Below are 16,206 nucleotides of genomic sequence, written 5' to 3'. Positions count from 1 at the left end.
TGCAACCTCTATCGTTAAATGCTTTAAGTAACTCTATACTTTTTCTGCGCTCAGATCTGACTTGATTCGGAATGTTTGGCCTCTCCAGTCAATCTGCGATCCTAGCATAGCGACAACCCAAATAGGGAACGCCAACAACTCCCGCAGAAACCAGTGGATGAAAAACCATCTGAGGCCTTTATCAGGGGTTTTCCGACTTTCGAGATTGATAAAAAATGGTTCCTGCGAATCGCCACCTCGAACGCAATCAAACAAATGCTGTAGCTGAATGCAATCTGTTAGAAACCATGCAACGACGTGAAAGACAAAGTATGATTTCGAAAACAGAATGTTCTGAAAAATAACACCAACAGCGAAGCTGCCATACAAGCCGCAAAGAAAACACTCTGTCGTAGGCTCCAATAATGTAGCGGCAAGAACCATGTATTTGCGGACCCTGAGCCATCTGGTTCTTCGATAGCAGTAATCCATCAAGCAGTTTGAGCCCCCGAGGGGCTGGACCACGCAGTCACCCGTCATTCCAGTGCGACCGTGTCCATAATTCCACAAAGCAATGCCAATCATGTTATCCTCTCCGATGTATCTAGCAAAAAAGCGAATTCCCTGGCCCGGATGCAAGCTGTAGTACTTCGCATCCTTGTGAACATTGCCACTTTGGCCATTGGAGCTAGGAACCGCTGCATGCTGCCCCATGCGGAAAACAGCCTCATCAAGGTCGGAACGTCTGTAGACGTTGGATTTTCCATTCACACAGGGGGCAACAGCTAGTTCATTAAAGGAAACATAGAATTTCGAATGGGATGTGGCCAAAAACAGTTCGTCCAAATTGGCTCCGAGCGTAGCTGTCGGAAAATCTCCGAGCGACACAGCCAGCGGGGCGTGGTGAATCAAGTTGATTTTTCGCGATGTGGGACGACCATTGTTCAGTGACCGTGTCAGAGACACCACAGATCTTTGCAATGTGTCAGGATGAGACCACACGTTGGAATCCTGAATCCAAAGAATATCATGCTTTGCAGCTTTGTATCCCTTCGCAAGGTTGTTAACCTTAGGATTGGGCCCATATGCGTCTTTAGCATCTTGATTTTCATCGATCATGAGCTTGGCGTCCACATCTGGATACTGTGAAATTAATTCTTCGACTACCGGAATTGACGGATCATCCTTGTCCTGGACACAGAAGATAATTTCCAGCTTGGATTTGGGGTATTTTTGTTCGAACGAGGACCGAAGGCAGATGTCCAGTTCTGGATCAATGCCCTTCAGTGGTCTGAGGATGGTGACGCCCTCCAGTTCCGAGACTTTGATATGGGAATCGATTTTTGACCTGGAATTTCGCGTGAATTTGAAAATAATATGAAAAAAACCGTTGTAGGCCACGGATATAACCACTAGATACCATGCTAAGAAAACGTATGCGAGCAAGCTTACCAGCACAGGTTTATCCATGGGCTCATCATACTTGTTCATCATAAAAAAACGAGTGGAGTCAGGCTTTGTAGTTGTTTATCTAGCTAGATCATGAACCATGAACTGGTAGGGAAAAAAGGACTTACTGTAACAAAAAAATAAATGCTTAAAAGGTCTATCGGCGCGTCGACGTGGCACATATGCAACAACGCCGGGAGACAAAAACGGTGCCTAAAACCCACAGATTACATCCAAATGCTAAGCCGCAACAGGGCCGGGAAGTGAGCAGAGTGACTATCGTTCGGTATTTTTATCTGCTGCACACTGTACTAAGTGAGATCCCTGCAAGCCGAAAATATTTCTAAATTATCATAATTTTTCAACTCAAATAATTCATTTAAGATGAGCGACAACCAAGACCATAGATCCCATCTGCCACCTTCCCCGTTGTCACAGCCGTTGACAGGAAGCGAAAGAGACTCTGATACTCCCAAAGCTACTCTGGCTCCTGTGCATCCTAAACCTGTGCGAGAGCCTTATTACAAACGGTTGAACACACCTCTAAATACCAGACCTGCTTCTCCATACACCTTGAATCCCCCTATAGATTCGGACGGCCTTTCATGGCCTTCCCTTGGTGCAAGAGCGCGGATTGAATCCAACGAAGAGGAAGCCAAAGCCAGAGAGGATAGAATAGCAGAGGCCGTCAAGACGATATTGACTGAACTTGGAGAGGATGTAAACCGCGAGGGTCTGCTTGAGACTCCCCACCGGTATGCAAGAGCCATGCTTTTCTTCACCAAAGGCTACGAGGAGAATATAAAGGATGTTATCAAACGTGCTGTTTTCGAGGAAGACCACGATGAAATGGTGATAGTCAAAGATATTGAAATCTACTCGCTATGTGAACACCACCTAGTTCCGTTCTTCGGCAAAGTCCATATTGGATACATTCCTAACAAGAAAGTTTTGGGGTTGAGCAAGCTTGCAAGACTGGCTGAAATGTACGCTAGACGATTCCAAGTCCAGGAAAGACTTACTAAGCAAATAGCTATTGCCTTGAGTGAAATTCTTCAGCCAAGGGGAGTTGCCGTGGTTATAGAAGCCACCCATATGTGCATGGTGAGTCGTGGAGTGCAGAAAAGTGGAGCCATCACTTCCACTAGTTGCATGTTGGGATGTTTCCGCGCCCAGCAGAAGACCCGAGACGAGTTTCTTACACTTTTAGGAAGAAGGTAAATTTTGATCGATTATATTATATGCGGTAATGTACACCCTTCATTTCTTTTTTTTGGAAAGACTCGAGCCGATAGTTATATTCACTTTTGGAGGAACCGGAAATCCAAACGATTTGCCAACTTTCACCAAGTCTAGCTTGTCAACCTGATACACCGTCTTTAGATGGTGAGACGCATATGCCTGTAAATATGCTCGGTACCCATCTTTAGCAGATTGGTGGAGCCAGTAGTTGTTCTTGACAAGCTGCTCCAATTGAGATTGCACGTTGGCAATTTTGTTGGCTGGGAACTCGTACTCATTGAGAGGAACTTTGGCAGCTTTCAGATATCTCAGGAATCCTAGCTCTGAAGGAGTCAAAAACATCAGCGATTTACCCTTTCCTTTGCTTCCTCTAGCAGTCCGACCAACACGATGGATGTAATCACGAGGATCATCAGGTGGATCGAATTGAATGATCCAGTCGACCTCTGGAATATCAAGACCTCTAGCAGCCACATCCGTACAGATCAAAATTCCCTGTTTGGCGTTGCAAAACTCAAAGAACGTGTTAGTGCGCTTTTGCTGCTTCTGCTTCCCGTGGAGATCCAAAACTGGTAAATCAATATAATTCAGAAGCTCACTGTAATATTTCACACAGTTACAAGACGACAGGAAAACAATAACCTTCTTCTTGAGGTTCCGCTTGAGGAATGAGAACAAGAGCAGGAACCGTTTGTCGCTGTCGCAAACGACGTATCCCTGTTCCAGCCCATCGGCAGTTGAAGTCTCTCTATCTTGGTGAACGTTGATGTATAAAGGTGCCTTGTTAAGAGACACTCTAGCCAGATCCTCAACCTTAGTTGTCTGCGTTGCAGAAAACAGCATGGATTGCCTTTTTTCGTTAGGTAAGATCTTCACTATTTGCTTCATTTCATCCTCAAATCCAATTTCCAGGATTCTGTCTGCTTCGTCTATAATCAATGTCTTCAAGTTCTTGAAAATAAATCCCTTCGTATTTTGCAAGTGGTCCAGCAATCTTCCTGGAGTGGCAATGATCAAGTTCACACCTTTTGCTAATTTTTCAGCTTCTTGACGTCTATTTGCACCACCAATAAGAATTCCTAGAGTCTGAGAGTGGTGTGCCATTAGTTCACGAGCAACACCAAAAATCTGGAGAGCCAACTCTCTAGTTGGTGTAATGACAATGGCGCCCGCTCCGTTACGAGGCTTGAACTTGAGCGAGTACAACAACTCAATGGCAGGAATCAAAAAAGCCAGAGTCTTACCGGAACCTGTCTTGGCAGCTCCAAGCACGTCTTTTCCGGCCAGAAGTGGTGGAATGGTTCTGGCTTGAACTTCAGTCATCTTTGTGAATCCCATGTCTTGAATTCCCTTCATAGTTGGCTCAGACAGATGAAGATCGGCAAAATCTTCAGGGTTTTCTTTGATTTGTAGTCTGTCAGAACGATCAGATTCTTCCTCTCTTTCTTCTTCTCCTTCTTCTTCCTCTTCTTCTTCTTCCTCTTCCTCTTCTTGTTCTTCCTCTTCTTCCTCTTCCCCAGACTCACTGCTGTGCGCGTTTTCCTTCTCGTCCTCTTCCTTCTCGCTTTCGCTGTCTTTCTCTAGAAGCGCTTCAACATCATTATACTCGTTATTGATCTCAGTAACAAGAGAATCAGTGTTTTCCTCGATTTCCTCTTTCTCCACGCGTTGTCTTTTGGACTGTTGCGGGTTCTTAGCCACCTTTCCGTGAGAACGTTTAGCCATCTAGATCAAAAGTTTTCTAGCTAAAAAAATTTTTATTTCATGCATGCTTAGGTAATGGTAGCAGATCAACTTGTAGAAATACCAGATAAGTAGATATAAGTAGATTCGAGCAGTTTAGACAAACTGTGGCATGTGCAAACATCAAGCTGATAATATGAACCTTGAATCGGAAAATAAGTCTAAGTGTACAACTCACAACAAATTTGCTCTTTTGACGTCAAAACTGTTTTCAAATTTAAAATCAGTGGGAATATAAAATCAGCTTTTTTGCAACCAGGCGTCGTATGCTTTGAGATTTAGCTATATTACTGTTGGCTTCGATGTAAATACACCGTTTCCCTTTTTGAGCAGCGTTGGACGGGAACTTTTTCCAGCTCATTAGATTAGATATTATGACAATATTTGCGTCGTACCTCATCAGCCACCTGCGCCACAAATAGCAAGATAACTCTTTTCGATCAACTTATATAAATAATAAAGCAGCTCCATATTGCCCTTCAATCTATAATGTCTGAAAAGAAAACTTTTATTGTACGTACAATTGACATAATTGACATCCAAACTAACCAGTCAGGTCACTCTCAAGGAGAATTGCTCAGATCCAGCAGTTGCTAAGTAAGTAGTATCGTGCTTTTTTTCCAACTAACAATACAAGGTTCAAGGAAGGTATCAAAGCTGTGGGAGGCGAAATTCAGCATGAGTATTCATTGATCAAGGGCTTCTCGTAAGTAAGAAAGATGATATCTAACTAACATACAGTGTCAAATTGCCATCGCTCCATGTTGACTCCCTTCTGCACAAGAACGAGAACGTTGCTACTGTCGAGGAAGATCAACAAGTTCACACGCAATAAGACTTAAATAACTTTTGATTAGAGCCCCTGCGGCTCAAGTATGTTTTGTAACACTATTTCGGTGTTATTGTTCTTTGGCTATACGTATTTTACATAATCATAAGAAATGTTGACTTGACTAGATTAATTAAATTAAATGTGACTCTTCGCGAACTGTTTCCCCGCGGCGATCGCCGGCACCGTTCTCACATTTAAATACGTATTACTCTCCGGGAAATTTTTTTTTGGTTTAACAGATTCATCTTCTGTTCAAATATTAAATGGCTGACGTCGTACTAGGTGCCCAGTGGGGTGATGAAGGAAAAGGAAAATTAGTGGATATCCTCTGTGACGACATCGAGGTTTGTGCCAGATGCCAAGGAGGAAACAACGCCGGCCACACCATCGTTGTTGGAGACAAGAAGTACGACTTTCACATGCTCCCATCCGGACTTGTGAATCCGAAGTGTGTCAACCTGGTTGGATCTGGTGTTGTTGTGCACATCCCTTCATTTTTCGAGGAGCTGAGCAAGATCGAGGAGCAAGGTCTCGACTGCAAAAACCGTCTCTTCTTATCTTCTAGAGCGCACTTGGTGTTCGACTTCCACCAACGTGTTGATAAACTTAGAGAGGCGGAGCTGTCCACCAATAAGAAATCCATTGGTACCACTGGTAAAGGAATCGGGCCAACGTATGCCACGAAAGTGTCCAGATCTGGTATTAGAGTTCACCATCTTGTTAGTGACGAGCCAAATTCGTGGAACGAGTTCGAAACTAGATTGAGAAGACTCGTGGATACTCGTTTCAAAAGATATGGCGAGTTTGACTTTGATGTCGAAGCAGAGATTGCCAAATACAAGGATCTGCGTGAAAAAATCAAGCCCTTCGTGGTGGACTCGGTCCAGTTCATGCACGAGGCCCTGGAAAAAAAGAAAAAGATCCTTATCGAGGGTGCGAACGCTTTGATGTTGGACATTGACTTTGGAACCTATCCTTATGTGACGTCTTCCAATACCGGCATCGGGGGTGTGCTGACAGGACTTGGTATTCCTCCTCAGAGCATCAAGAACATTTACGGTGTGGTTAAGGCCTACACCACCAGAGTCGGTGAAGGACCATTTCCTACCGAACAATTGAATGAGGTCGGCGAGAAGCTGCAGGATATTGGTCACGAGTACGGAGTGACGACTGGACGGAAGAGAAGATGCGGATGGCTGGATCTTGTTGTGGTCAAGTACTCGTGTCTCATCAACGGATACACTTCCTTGAACATTACCAAGCTCGACGTTTTGGACACTTTCAAGGAGATCAAAGTTGCTGTTGGATACAGCTACAAGGGCAAAAAGCTCGAATCGTTCCCCGAAGACTTGTACGTTCTGGAGAAAGTGGATGTTGACTATGTCACTTTCCCGGGCTGGAACCAGGACATCACCACTGTTAAGACCTACGACGCCCTACCTGAGAATGCCAAGAAGTATCTTAAGTTCATCGAGGACTTCTTGGGAGTTCCTGTCCAGTGGGTTGGAACTGGTCCAGGTAGAGATAGCATGCTGGAGAAACGTTCGTAAAGGGGAATCTAAACGCTGTCTAGAGAATTGATATACGAAAACTAATTTTTTTGCTTCCAGTCACGTGATGACACATAATAGAGATAGTTGGAATTGCTCAATCGTAACAGCCACGATTAAACCACCAGCAGATTAGCCTTAGTTATGTTTGTTGTCCCAACTCTTTAGCTAAAATTTTCCTTGATCGAGCCGGTTTCCTTCATTTCGTTATAGAATGGTACTACCATGAGCAATCAGTCATCAGATATTCAGCGATTCCTGATCGAGTTAATCAACTCATCAAAGCCGAAGGTGTCGCCCAACAGGGCCATCAGGTTCCCTGTCGAGCCCATGACAGATGAAGATTTAGAGTTTTTCAAACTTGCCAATGAAGTGGTCAAGAAGCATCAGTATCGCATAGACCCTACCATCCGAGACATCTTGAACAGGCTTCAATATGCACACTCGCCACACGGGGGTCTTCCTATCGCGAGAGAGTATTTGGGTGCGCAGGCAAACGGGCTGATTGGCCAACGCGAGTTCCCGTCGGCTGCAGAGATGGAACCGAGAGGAAGTCGCAGCTCGGAGATGTTCCCTCACTTAGACCAAGATGTTTTCAAACGCCAACAACAATACCATAACGGTCAGGTGGGATCCTCTTTGTACGCGCAACAAGCAGAATCACAGAATACAGAACTTATAAGCCAACTAGCTGCCAGCATCAAGAGCATGGACCCTGTGGCACAGCAGGAGCTACTGCAAAAGCTCTCCGGAGCGATGTCTACGAACGGGTCATCACAGTCACCTAACTCGTCATCTACGCATCCACAACAACTGCCGCTGCTTCAGGGACTCGGATTCCTGGGGACGGCTCAAAACACTAGGGAAAACGAACGGGTTCCGAATTCCAACCACTCTACGGCGACAACTCCCGAGCCACAGCCAAAAAGTCATGTTTGCGGAACATGCTCCATGACGTTCAAGCGCTCGTCGGACCTCAAAAGACACGAGAAAATCCACTTGGAGGTGCCTCCGAACATCTGCCCGCAGTGTCAGAAAGGGTTTGCTCGCAAAGACGCATTGAAACGACACATAGACACGCTGACATGCAAGCGCAACAGGGAGCGTTTATTGTCGAAGCTTAATGAGGAGAACTTGAGCGATTCAGAGTGAGCCTGTGTATAGTATTCAATTCAAAAGTAGAGCTTTAGTAATTGCGATTTCTTTCAGGGCTGCGTAACCGCTTGTCAGCTCGTCGAAAAATGTCGATTTGGAAAAAAAAATGAAAAATTCGTACCAAGACAGCTGAATCAAAATGCCAATTGACCCAGAAAAGCTCGCAAAGTTGCAAAAGGCCTCCGCCAAGAAGGTCGGTGGACAGAGAATCAAGGCAAAGAAGGTCAACAAGAGTGCCGAGGCCGATGACACCCAGCTACAAAACACCCTCAAAAAGTTGAACGCTGAGGTTTTGACCGGTATCGAGGAGGCCAACTTCTTCAAGGAGGACGGCAAGGTCTTGCATTTCAACAGAGTCGGTGTTCAGGCTGCTGCTGCCTACAACACCTACACTTTCAGCGGTTTCGCTCAGGAGAAAACTTTGCCAGAGTTAATACCAAACATTTTGCCGCAATTGGGTGCCGAGAACCTCAGCATGTTGCAAAAGCTTGCTGAGCAATTCCAAGGAAGCCAAGCTGGCGCTGCTCCTGCAGCCAAAGAGGAGGAGGACGTTCCAGAGCTGACTGAGGGCGAGACTTTCGAGAATGATGTTGAGTAGAGCAGATACATAATGAATGTATGACTACCATTATTATTGCACTGGCAAATATTCCGGAATACATACAAAGAAGGTGCTAGTAATTATCTAATCAAGCAAAGGCCACCATCAAGGCAAGGACGAAAGCGTAGGTCGACTGCAAGCCGACGTTGAGGCCCGCGGCACCGGCGTGTAGGTTGGTCTCGATAGCAACTGAAGACCCACTTGGCAAAGTGTGAATAGAAGTGCTGTTACCTGGGACAGCAGTAAAGACAGGTGGTGATCCGGACCAGGAAGAGACGACTTTAGTTGAAGAAACCGGCGTCACGGTCGTGATAACTGATGTCGAGGTTCCTGACGTCACAGAGAATGGAGGAGGATAACTAGAGGAGACAACCGGAACTGCTGGGCTGCTCTCGGACAGGATGGACGATGAGGCAGGTGGTGGAACCACGGATGAGTGAGGAGGAACAGAGGACGGTGTCTCAATGGAGTGAGTCGTTGTTGATGGCAGCGGACAGTAAGTGGTAAAGACTGTGGTAAACTCCTCAAATGTCTGTGTCGTGATCACACATCCGGTGGTGACCGTGGATCCTCCCGTGGTAATGACCGTGGTCCACGTGGTTGGAGGCTCTGAGCTGGTGCTTGTAATTACAGAGCTGTGCGAGGAAGGCACCGTAACAATAGAGGTGAGAGAGCTGCTATGCGAGGTGACGGGAGTCGAGCTAGACTCCTCGCAGTCCGAGGTCTTGGTGGTGCTACCCACCTCGTTGTCGGAGGAATGGGTGGACGAAGGATGTTTTGGAGCAGTGACTGTCACGTAGGCAGTACTGGTTGTCTCCGATTGCCAATCGTCACCAACAGGCCTAGCTGGAGCAAGAGCCAGCAGGAAAGTAGCAGCAGCCAAAATCTTGTATCCCAACATTATGTGTAATTAAGTTTAAGGTTGACATTGTTGTCTGGCCTTTGAATATATACTCAATTGAAAAGTTTCTGCACTTCTATTCTGGGCTGCTGGAAACTATGTGCTGTGTGCCATCTACCTATTTGGTTGGTCTGGATCTCATGGGGAGCCACCATATTTTTTTTTTCTGCAACCACCCGTAACAGAATTTTTTATTGATGAGTAAATTCCCAGATCGTGCCTGTTGGAAGCCAGACGTGCAAATCCCAAGAACTTCCTGCTGAAGACCCTGGTAACAACCTGGATGGCGCTTTTAGCAATACAGAGAAAAATTCCGTTTCAGTAGTGGATATAACGCCATATATGATTTTTATGTTCAATCAAGAAGCACAATATTGTGCATTGACAACAGGAATGAAATTCCTTCCTTGACTCGAGTTTCCCCAAGCTGGAATTAAAGCATACGTTGTCTTCTACGCGAGTGTTCTGCCTAGAAAACGCTGTTCCTTTTCATCCGAAAATAGCTTTTGAAGCCAGCGGAATCAAAATTTGAGCAAGTCGGAGCTCATCGAGATTCTGTGGATCCACCTCAATAACATCTTGCGTACAAAACTGCTGCACCAGATCATCGTCGCTGCTGACGTCGGACCCATCTAGCCGGTTCTCGAAATCGTACTCGATATTCTGCAACATTGCAAACCGCTTGAAGCTTGTTTGGTACTGGTCTTTTGTACAGAGCAATTGCTGGTAGATTGGAGATTTGATTTCATATAGGTTTGGATCAGCCAACTCCACTGCCTGTATATTTTTGCCAGCAATTTTGCTCATTTGCAATATATCTCTTCTGTGTCTCTCTAATATCAGAAGCTCAAGCAGACGGTCATGTAATCTTGACGTCGTCGTAGGAGTAAGCTCATAGTTTCCGTCTGGCTTCTTCTCAAGTCCTCGAAAGATCAACGAGCTGTGGTCCTGCGGAATGCTGTCAAATAGATCAAGACGGAAATCAATCATTTCCTGGACATCCCTCTCTCGCGCATGCTTGATCTCCTTAAAAAGAAAAATGTTATAATCGAGCGGGAAATCCGACACTTGAGCAAGCTTTTGAGCACTGGCTGTCTGCAATTTAGTCAAACTCGGTGGAGACTGCAAAAAGGACATTTTCTACGAAAATTATTTAATAATGTCGTCTTTTGTTGTCGATCTTTGGGACTCGGTTTTCCAGCCGGGAGCAACGCCCACACTTGTGAAAGCGACCCACGCGTCTTTTGTATGCTTGGTCGTTTCGCTGTTGGTGATGATCTTCCTCAGCCGGTCTGTTCACTTTGTTAATTTGTTGGTGATCTCGCTTCTATTATGGGGATCCGTGACGTGGTTCATTGGAGAAATAGCGAAAGAGAAGATCAAATTGGAGAAACAAGGAAAGGAACAGCAGACCAAGAAGCAGGAAGACACCAAAAAAGAGAAATAGACCTTGTATACACGCTGCGAGACCTGCTCAGCCTAAACTATTAGCTCAGCCATTACTAATATAAATTTCTAGATTTAATTATATCTCATGAGCAAGAAATTCATGCCAAAGACGCCCGTGGACTTGGCTCCACCACGGGATGATCCCATAACAATGGCTGAACTTGCGAAGTGTGACGGTGAGTTTTGCGAACGCATTGTGATCGCTAACAAAAAGGTGAGCAAACGGAGAAGATGTACATAGCCATCAAAGGCACCGTGTTCGATGTCTCGCATAACCATGCTGCCTATGGTGTTGGTAAGGGTTACCATGTTTTTGTTGGCAAAGACGCGTCACGAGCTCTTGGGAAGAGCTCTTTGAAGCCCGAGGATACATCACCCGATATAAGCTGGGACTATTCCACTTTGACGGAGAAACAATTGAAGGTCCTGGATGACTGGTTCACATTTTTCAGCAACAGGTATAATATTGTGGGCCGTGTGAGCGATCTGCCGGTAAAGAAGGAGATTTAGGGTATTGGGGTGGACCCAGGAGCTACTTATTTATAATGTTTCAGATGAGAATGTTTATATAAATCTTTACACCGACAGAAAAGTCGTGCACCGTGCTTGTAATTCAAGGGGTAGTAAAGTAAATAACAGGACTAAGTCAATTTTGTTTTGATTCAAAAAAGTTTTATTTTGCACGAGCCCTCGTTTTTCAAGTGCAAAATGGAACAGGCTATGCTCGTCAACAACCGCAGGCCCCAAAATGTTGTGGATGGGGTGCCTAGGAGCAGCATGAGTCGGGCATTGGGCGAGAGTGCTTTCATAGATGTTCGGAAAGAGGCCCCGTTGCCTAATAACAACAGACTCCATTATGGTAGCCAGCCGGGACCATACTACCCTCCACCAAACTACCAGGGATACCAGAAACCTCATCCGGGAGCATATCAAGTTCCATATCAGCGACACGATATGTCCATGCCCATGCAACCTCAAGTAGACTATTATGGCCGGCCGGCTAATATGGCTCCTCCGAAGGTGTTTGGCGAGGGAGCGTCACATTCGAGAAGAAGCTCGCTTGTGTCGAACTCTTCCAGCTCAGTGAACAAGTTTTTCAAGCGAGGAATGAAGTTCGGAAAAGATGATGACGATGACGATGGAAATGGAGACGCGGACGGAGACGTGGAAGTCGAAGCCTCGGCGAGCACCGTCTCTTTTGATGACCTGCAGCATATAAGAGGGGGTGGAAGATACGGCAACGGCTCATCTGCTTTAGACACTCAGCCTTATATCCCCACGTTATCCAGCAGACCAAGAGCTCCCAACGGCCAATTGTCAAATGTGCAGTACCGTAAGCAAATGACCGCACAGAAGAAAATGGTAGCTGCACAGTTGGCAAATGCAAACAAGGGTCCTCCGCGGGCAATGAGTCTGGAGGCAGGCATGATGCGGTACCCGAGAACGATGTCCATGCAATCAGCAGGTCCAGGATACATGGGTCCTGGCCCCAGAATGGGATATGATCCAAGGGCAATGTCCATGCAGACGAGGCCTCCACCATTTAATAACCAATTTGGTGGCCCTGATCCAAGCAACGGCAATCCTCCGAAAGCCATGTCGATGACCTCGAGATTTTCAAACTCGCCGTACAGAGCTCCACAAGGCATCGCTCCTCAGCCCACAAATTACAACGGAAAGGTGGGTCCAAATCCAGCTGCTCCAAATGTTGGCCTCGAGTATCCTCAAAGCAGCCAGAACATGCATATTCCACCTCAGATGATGCGTCCAGGTCCAGGAGGCCCACTAGGGCAACAACGCGCCCCAAGTCCTTACTCGCAACAGCCTCCGACACTGAGACACCCTCAGCCAGTCGCCCAACAAAATATACCCCAGCAAGAACATCCTATGACGCTCAACTACAGCATGCCCGGACCGATGCAGCCTATCGGCGCTTTCGAATCGCAAACCTTGCCAGCCTTCTCAGGCGCAGCGCAAGCCATCCCACCAGTTGATCAAAATGCAACGTATATTCCAATGCAAAATAGGCAATCTGCACAGCAATATACTGCAGCCGAACCTCAAATTCAAGAGAAAGCATTGGAAGGAGATACATCGTCTCGTCCTATCGGTTCCATAAACCGTGCAAGTAATTCACATATCCAACAATCACAACATGAGTATGAAGGTACGCCTGCAGAAGTTGTTTCAAATTCACAGGAGGAAGGAGAGGTCAGGCCGACCAGTGAGACTACTCAGGTTCAAGCAACAACTTTTGAATACTTGCCAAGCGACGCACCTGCTCCAGAACCGTTCCAGCCTGCGAAAAAGAACAACAGAGGAAAGCTCAATAGATATGTGTTTGCTGACAGTGACGATGAACATGACGAGGGTCCAGTTTATCAAGAAACAGAACTTATCAAAGAGCTGCCAAGCGGCCAAGAACCACTAGAGAAAAAGAACGCGAAGGAGGAGCCAGTCGGAGTAGACACGGCAAAGCTTCTTGAAACACCGTCGTCTCAACGCCATTCCAATGATTCCCGGACCTATGTTGACGCTGGTGCTCGGTCGTCATTGAGATCGGTTTTCTCAACTTCTACGCATAATCGTAGTGAGCATGATAGGGAAACAAGACAAGCGTCGTATCATTCTGAGAAAGCTGGATCAACATCAGGAGGTGAGCCGGATTCGTCTATGTACTCGGTGACATCGTCGCATGAGAGTCCCGAAAAGCAACGCGTTGCTAGTTCTCAGGTGTATCAGCTTGCTAATACCAGCAAAACCCAGCAAGATGTTTTCACAACCGCTACAGAACTGCCAATTGATGAGAATGAACAAGACCTGGAACAACCAAAGGTCATTAATGATATGGATGATTACGATACAAGCAAGAACAATTCGTATTCAACTCTCAATGATTTTGAAGCCCCTCAAAATGTGATGGAGCAGGGTGACAGCTCTTCTTTCGATTCAATTTCGAAAACTCCGGACCACACAGTAATCACTGATGATGACACTGAAAACAAGGTGAAGGACCAAGGATTCAATTCTGTTAGGTCAGATTTCATTCCAAAAGAAAACTTCTCCGAAATCAGGGATCTCGACAATGACTCAGTCCGAACTACAAGCGCTTTAATGAGTGCGGACAAACTTAACTCTGCCAGTAGTTCAGATACCATCAGTCCGGTTATGAAAGACATTTCAACCGAGGACAATAAGGCACCAGATGGCGAAGATAGATCCGATGATAGTTCATATTCAACGCAAGATCGAATTGTTCCGCCAAGAGATCCTGGTGGTCACAAAGAAGACCCCGGTTTAATGTATGGATATGAGACGCAAAAATCAACGGTTGCCGAGATTCCGCATGTTCCAGAAGACCCTGTGCCCCTTGCCAAAGCACAAGAGGAAATCGAAGTCCATCAAGAGCATTCTGTTCCCACGGTTAGACATTACAAATCAATGCTGTTGCCTGTTGAGAATGAAGAGTATTCGAAAAAGCGACAACCTACGGAGCACAGGAGTGAGGAGAAAAAAGATGGTAGCGACTTGGGCCTCACGTCCAACAATTCATCAGCGTCGTCAAAGGTTCGCTCAAGAAAGCCACCTCCTCAACCACCCGCAGCCAACAAATCCCCGGAGCTTGAGACAACAAAAAAATCGCCATTTATGGGATTCAGAGAAGCATTCTCAAGACCAGTTTCTGCTGGAAACAGCCCAAAGCTGCCTAATGCTAAGCACTTCCTGAAGAAGATTTCCCGAAGGAAGCGCGATGAGGACGGCCATACGAATGCTTCGAATCAGGGTGATAACTCATACAAAGTAATAGGTTCTTCAACGACCTCTGTTCAAAATAGCGGTTATGCTCACAATTACCATGGACTCACAATTAATCTACCTTCAAAAGATTCTGATTCCACTTTCAAGAACAAGAAGCTGCCTAAAACTCCTATCACTCCTTCGGATTCGCTCATGAACTATAGATTGACATTAAACTTGGCTAATGAGGAGAATGACTACAGGTTGAGTAGAATTATTGACATGGATCTTGATGAGCAGAGTTTCACTCAAAATACGAGTTTGGATGACATCAATGGATTCAACACCAGTACTGATTTTGAAAAGGCCACCCCTCTTGCGAACTCAAGCATGACCGTGGATGTCGAAGAGGAGCAGGCATTTGTCAAACAAACTCGACCTAGTGGACCTTCGGGTACGGAGCAGATGAATGGGAAATTGGCAACGCCTCCTCGGAGTAAGGAAGAGGAGGATTTCAACTTCACATCTCCAGAATCAGGAAAAACAGGAAAGATTTCTTTGGGAGAATATCCTGAACTTGCCACTTATCAGCATATGACGAGCAACGAGAGCCAGCATCAGGATCAACCATCGAATATCAAATCGTCTCAGTATGCTTACCAGGCTGCCAAGGAGAGATCACTAGCGCCCCCTAGCTCAAATCTTGACGCAAGAGATAGGCAGATGACGCCTGTTTCACAGCAAACAGATCAATCGACAAGCCAAACTGCAGTCTTCAAACCAGAACAATTGGAGCTTTTTAATTCGAATCAGGAATTGTTCAACGAGCTTCAAATTGTTTCCAGCGAGCTGGCCGATAGCATATCCAGAGAGATCAGACTTCAGCGCAAATTGGAAGTGAACAATATCCCGATTGAGGGAGACGTGGTGTCCGAAGAGTCAAAGATTGCAAGTCTTACGCAGCAACTGGCGGATGAAAGACGCAAGAGGTTTGCTGTGGAGGAGTTCCTTGCCCAGCAGTATAATAAAGGATTCGATGTTGCGGATCTCAAGAATAAGGTGTACAATAACTCAGACATGGGCTACAAAGTGTTCAAGCTGACTGAAGAAAACAATTTGAACAAATCGAAGTACGAAATGATGGAGCAAGAAAATAGCGAGCTCAAAAAGAGGCTAGAAAAGTTGAGCAGTGAAAACAAGGAGTTAATTGGCACGACCATTCCGAAATTGAAAAACCAGCTGGAGGTGGCTGAGAATTCAGTTTCTGCGGCTACTTACGACTCCCTTTTGAAAGAGATTGAGCAGCTCAAGTCTGAAAAGTTGCATTTGAGGAGCCAACTGAGCTCGAAGGGCAACATTGCAGAGCTTGAGTCTCAGAAAGAAGAGTTGCGTGAGGCCCTCAAGAACGTGAAAGCTCAAAAAGAGATGGATCTAAGAATATGCGCAGAGAGAATTCGTACCTTGGAGGCCAAGGTCGAGAAGCTAACTTTGACAAACGAACGGTATATTCAAAGATACGGACAGATTGCGGCTGATGAGTGACGAGCTGGTTTATGATCATGTATGT

The 16,206-nt window shown here is 45.8% G+C and overlaps 11 protein-coding genes across 11 annotated transcripts; 7 read left to right on the top strand and 4 right to left on the bottom strand.

The window, feature by feature from the left end:
- Nucleotides 1-33: 33 nt before the first annotated feature.
- On the bottom strand, nucleotides 34-1,473 carry HPODL_01447 (ceramide glucosyltransferase; the record flags this gene model as incomplete). Its single annotated transcript, XM_014077958.1, has 1 exon — nucleotides 34-1,473. The coding sequence occupies one exon, from the start codon at nucleotides 1,471-1,473 to the stop codon at nucleotides 34-36; it is 1,440 nt and encodes a 479-aa protein (XP_013933433.1).
- Nucleotides 1,474-1,812: 339 nt separating this feature from the next.
- HPODL_01446 (GTP cyclohydrolase 1) lies at nucleotides 1,813-2,649 on the top strand (the record flags this gene model as incomplete). Its single annotated transcript, XM_014077957.1, has 1 exon — nucleotides 1,813-2,649. One exon carries the CDS (start codon nucleotides 1,813-1,815, stop codon nucleotides 2,647-2,649), a length of 837 nt encoding a protein of 278 aa, XP_013933432.1.
- Nucleotides 2,650-2,688: 39 nt separating this feature from the next.
- HPODL_01445 (ATP-dependent RNA helicase HAS1) lies at nucleotides 2,689-4,395 on the bottom strand (the record flags this gene model as incomplete). Its single annotated transcript, XM_014077956.1, has 1 exon — nucleotides 2,689-4,395. One exon carries the CDS (start codon nucleotides 4,393-4,395, stop codon nucleotides 2,689-2,691), a length of 1,707 nt encoding a protein of 568 aa, XP_013933431.1.
- Nucleotides 4,396-4,902: 507 nt separating this feature from the next.
- HPODL_05295 (uncharacterized protein) lies at nucleotides 4,903-5,248 on the top strand (the record flags this gene model as incomplete). The annotated part of the gene is made up of 4 exons (XM_014077955.1): nucleotides 4,903-4,926; nucleotides 4,970-5,010; nucleotides 5,051-5,119; nucleotides 5,155-5,248. 4 exons carry the CDS (start codon nucleotides 4,903-4,905, stop codon nucleotides 5,246-5,248), a joined length of 228 nt encoding a protein of 75 aa, XP_013933430.1.
- Nucleotides 5,249-5,508: 260 nt separating this feature from the next.
- Nucleotides 5,509-6,795, top strand: HPODL_01444 (Adenylosuccinate synthetase; the record flags this gene model as incomplete). The annotated part of the gene is made up of 1 exon (XM_014077954.1): nucleotides 5,509-6,795. The coding sequence occupies one exon, from the start codon at nucleotides 5,509-5,511 to the stop codon at nucleotides 6,793-6,795; it is 1,287 nt and encodes a 428-aa protein (XP_013933429.1).
- A 225-nt stretch (nucleotides 6,796-7,020) lies between these two features.
- HPODL_01443 (Transcriptional regulator MET32) lies at nucleotides 7,021-7,947 on the top strand (the record flags this gene model as incomplete). The annotated part of the gene is made up of 1 exon (XM_014077953.1): nucleotides 7,021-7,947. One exon carries the CDS (start codon nucleotides 7,021-7,023, stop codon nucleotides 7,945-7,947), a length of 927 nt encoding a protein of 308 aa, XP_013933428.1.
- A 142-nt stretch (nucleotides 7,948-8,089) lies between these two features.
- Nucleotides 8,090-8,548, top strand: HPODL_01442 (Subunit beta1 of the nascent polypeptide-associated complex (NAC) involved in protein targeting; the record flags this gene model as incomplete). Its single annotated transcript, XM_014077952.1, has 1 exon — nucleotides 8,090-8,548. The coding sequence occupies one exon, from the start codon at nucleotides 8,090-8,092 to the stop codon at nucleotides 8,546-8,548; it is 459 nt and encodes a 152-aa protein (XP_013933427.1).
- A 91-nt stretch (nucleotides 8,549-8,639) lies between these two features.
- HPODL_01441 (putative secreted protein) lies at nucleotides 8,640-9,452 on the bottom strand (the record flags this gene model as incomplete). Its single annotated transcript, XM_014077951.1, has 1 exon — nucleotides 8,640-9,452. The coding sequence occupies one exon, from the start codon at nucleotides 9,450-9,452 to the stop codon at nucleotides 8,640-8,642; it is 813 nt and encodes a 270-aa protein (XP_013933426.1).
- Nucleotides 9,453-9,941: 489 nt separating this feature from the next.
- On the bottom strand, nucleotides 9,942-10,589 carry HPODL_01440 (uncharacterized protein; the record flags this gene model as incomplete). Its single annotated transcript, XM_014077950.1, has 1 exon — nucleotides 9,942-10,589. The coding sequence occupies one exon, from the start codon at nucleotides 10,587-10,589 to the stop codon at nucleotides 9,942-9,944; it is 648 nt and encodes a 215-aa protein (XP_013933425.1).
- Nucleotides 10,590-10,986: 397 nt separating this feature from the next.
- HPODL_05294 (uncharacterized protein) lies at nucleotides 10,987-11,411 on the top strand (the record flags this gene model as incomplete). Its single annotated transcript, XM_014077949.1, has 2 exons — nucleotides 10,987-11,077; nucleotides 11,116-11,411. 2 exons carry the CDS (start codon nucleotides 10,987-10,989, stop codon nucleotides 11,409-11,411), a joined length of 387 nt encoding a protein of 128 aa, XP_013933424.1.
- Nucleotides 11,412-11,609: 198 nt separating this feature from the next.
- On the top strand, nucleotides 11,610-16,181 carry HPODL_01439 (putative steroid-binding protein 3; the record flags this gene model as incomplete). Its single annotated transcript, XM_014077948.1, has 1 exon — nucleotides 11,610-16,181. The coding sequence occupies one exon, from the start codon at nucleotides 11,610-11,612 to the stop codon at nucleotides 16,179-16,181; it is 4,572 nt and encodes a 1,523-aa protein (XP_013933423.1).
- Between the last annotated feature and the right edge of the window lie 25 nt (nucleotides 16,182-16,206).

This window comes from Ogataea parapolymorpha, chromosome VI (genome assembly GCF_000187245.1).
Source record: "Ogataea parapolymorpha DL-1 chromosome VI, whole genome shotgun sequence".
NCBI classification, from domain to species: Eukaryota; Fungi; Ascomycota; class Pichiomycetes; order Pichiales; family Pichiaceae; genus Ogataea; species Ogataea parapolymorpha.
The sequence above is the reverse complement of the archived record's forward strand: the minus strand, read 5'-3'. Positions and strand labels throughout refer to the sequence as shown.